General features: G+C 45.5%; 1 protein-coding gene across 1 annotated transcript in view; it reads right to left on the bottom strand.

The window, feature by feature from the left end:
- The window catches only part of tmem145 (transmembrane protein 145), a 23,040-nt gene that overhangs the window by 12,008 nt on the left and 8,532 nt on the right, over window positions 1–2,500 (bottom strand). Inside the window, exons 6-7 of the mRNA XM_048261403.1 lie at window positions 1,332–1,416; window positions 973–1,044 (exon numbers count right to left, since the gene is read on the bottom strand). Coding sequence (XP_048117360.1) covers window positions 973–1,044; window positions 1,332–1,416 — 157 coding nt within the window. The remainder of the gene's footprint in view (window positions 1–972; window positions 1,045–1,331; window positions 1,417–2,500) is intronic.

The raw sequence follows: 2,500 nt of genomic DNA, 5'->3' as shown, positions 1-2,500 counted from the left end.
AAGAAATGACTGAAGTACCGACTAAAAATAGTTGCCTTGCAGGCTTAAAATGTGCACAAAGCAAGCTGTCTTTGCTGATAAAAAGGAGTCTCACGCTGAGAGCTGAAATTCACTGCACTGTCACATTCATATTTTACCAGAGACTTAATCCATTAATCTCAGGATGACGGGAGGGCTAGGATGACACGGGAATGGAAGATTCTCCATTTGCAGAGAATCTCCTCAAACTCGCCATGCTTACATATAAACTGCACATTTACACCGTATTGTTGAAATATGACTGATATACTTCACCCTAATCACTAACTGACAACGCCACAGTCCAAAACGATCGATAGCTCCATCACACACACACACACACACACACACACACACACACACACCAGTGGGGTTTCATACACTCTGGAGGTCAACAAACATAACAAGGAACACAAAGTCCATGCTATACAACAGCTGTGTAATGCCTGTCTTCTTTATGGTGCTGAATGCTGGAGAGTGACAGAGAGAGACATAGGCAAGCTTTCCAGCTTTCACAACAGCTGCCTCAGAAAGATCTTGATATTTTGACCTAAGAAGATAACAAATTGTGAGCTACACAGTGTAACAGAGTGCTTGGACATGGATACAATAATGTTTACAATACTGGACATGGCTAGCTAGGGCATATACTTAGGACATCCCAAAAGTAGCACTGCGATGGACACCTAAAAGAGGGAGACCTAAAACAACCTGGAGACGAACCATGGAAGGCGAAATGAAGGAGAGAGGTTCCAGCTGGAACACCACTGAGAAGAATGCAAACGACAGAGACGAGTGGAGATCCTTAGTGCTTGCCCTGTGCCACTCAGCACAACAAGGACTGAGGAAGGAAGGAATCATACACTTGGGTTGGGGCAGTGGCGGCCCATATTTATAATGCAGGAGCCTTTAAGCCGTCCTCCATGTTTTTTTACAATGAGTGGAGGCACTCACGTGCAAAGTAGCAGGAGAGGGTGAATACGACGATGAAGATCACCAGGAAGGTGATGTCTGTCTCCAGAATCCCTGTGGAGGGAGAGAGAGCAAAAGAGGAAAAGATAATGGAATACAAATGAAAAAGGGAAAAAATGAGAATGAACCCCCCACTCCCTTCTCAGTTACTGTCCCATATAAAACTCCCAAGTTCAATCACAGGTAGGACTCTTTCTGGTCCACAAATATAAAGCAGTGTGAAAAGAACTTGGGAGAAACAAAACACACTCCCTGTTCTCCTTTTGCTTGGAAGTTGGAGCTGAAGGGCAGCCATGAATACTGTATTACCCCAACGCACCTCGCCTCACCACCGAACTCACCAAACTCATCCGCTGAGAAATGCTGAGTCCAGAAGGACTGGCCGTTGGTTAGTTTCAACTCGTACTCCAACAGCAACCCCTCTCCCTGCGCAGTAGAGGGAGAGAAAAAGAGAGAGATAGAGAATGAGGGAGAGAGAAAGATAGAGAGAGAGAGAGAGAGAGAGAGAGAGAAAGAAAGATACAGACATTGGCAATTAACAACATGAAAAACAAACAGAGAGAAAGGGGAGGCGTCAGCAGACAGATACCAAAGAGAACAAAAGAGGGAAGAGAGAGAAATAGAGAGAGTGGGAAAGAGAGAGAAAGAGAGAGGGAGAGAAAAAGAGAAAGAGAAAGAGAGAAGGAGAGAGAGAGCGAGAGAAAGAGGCCTATTACCACTAGAGATCATCTCATATAAAAGACTTCAAAGTGGGGGAGTTTGCGGTTGCTGAGCTGATTTGAGCGAACAGGAAAAATCCTTTGATTTCCTGTGGCGGAGAGCAGCCGTTCATTCCCTCTGTATGCATCTAAAAGGGGTGAGACGCACGAAGCCTGCCTGCCTCAAAATGATCACTGTTGCTGAAGACACAGTGCCAGAGAGTGAGAGAGTGAGAGAGCAAGAGAGAGAGAGAGACAGAGAGAGAGAGAGAGAGCAAGAGAGAGAGAGAGAGACAGAGAGAGAGGGAGAGAGGGAGCGAGAGAGAGAAGTGAGAGGGTATGTATTTTTGTGGAAAATGAAAAATACAGAAATACTGGCTAACACTAGAACTATAAACAGAAGCAAAAAAAAAGGAAGGATAAAAGAAAGACAGAGAAACTTCAGCAGATGGAGAGAACAGAGAGAGTCTAACAGCTGCGGTGCTGTGCAGAGGTGAAGAGGAACAGGAGGCAGGAGTGATGGAGGACCGGCAGACCAGCAGAGAGAGAGAGAGAGAGAGAGAGAGAGAGACCGGAATAGACAGAGAGAATGTGTTAGAGCGTGTGTGTGTGTGTGTGTGAGAGAGAGAGAGCAAATACTCAGATAGAAAGAGAGAATAGACAGATACAGTAGTATGTGTGTGTGTGTGTGTGTGTGTGTGTGTGAGAGAGAGCAAATACTCAGATAGAAAGAGAGAATATGTGTGTGTGTGTGCGAGACCGAAAAGAGCACAATGACAGAAATTGGCAGACGACACAGCTGCGAGGGCTGC

The sequence above is a fragment of the Alosa alosa genome, chromosome 13, assembly GCF_017589495.1.
Source record: "Alosa alosa isolate M-15738 ecotype Scorff River chromosome 13, AALO_Geno_1.1, whole genome shotgun sequence".
Lineage (NCBI taxonomy): Eukaryota > Metazoa > Chordata > Actinopteri > Clupeiformes > Clupeidae > Alosa > Alosa alosa.
Note: the sequence above shows the minus strand (reverse complement) of the source record. Positions and strands in the feature narration are given on the sequence as shown.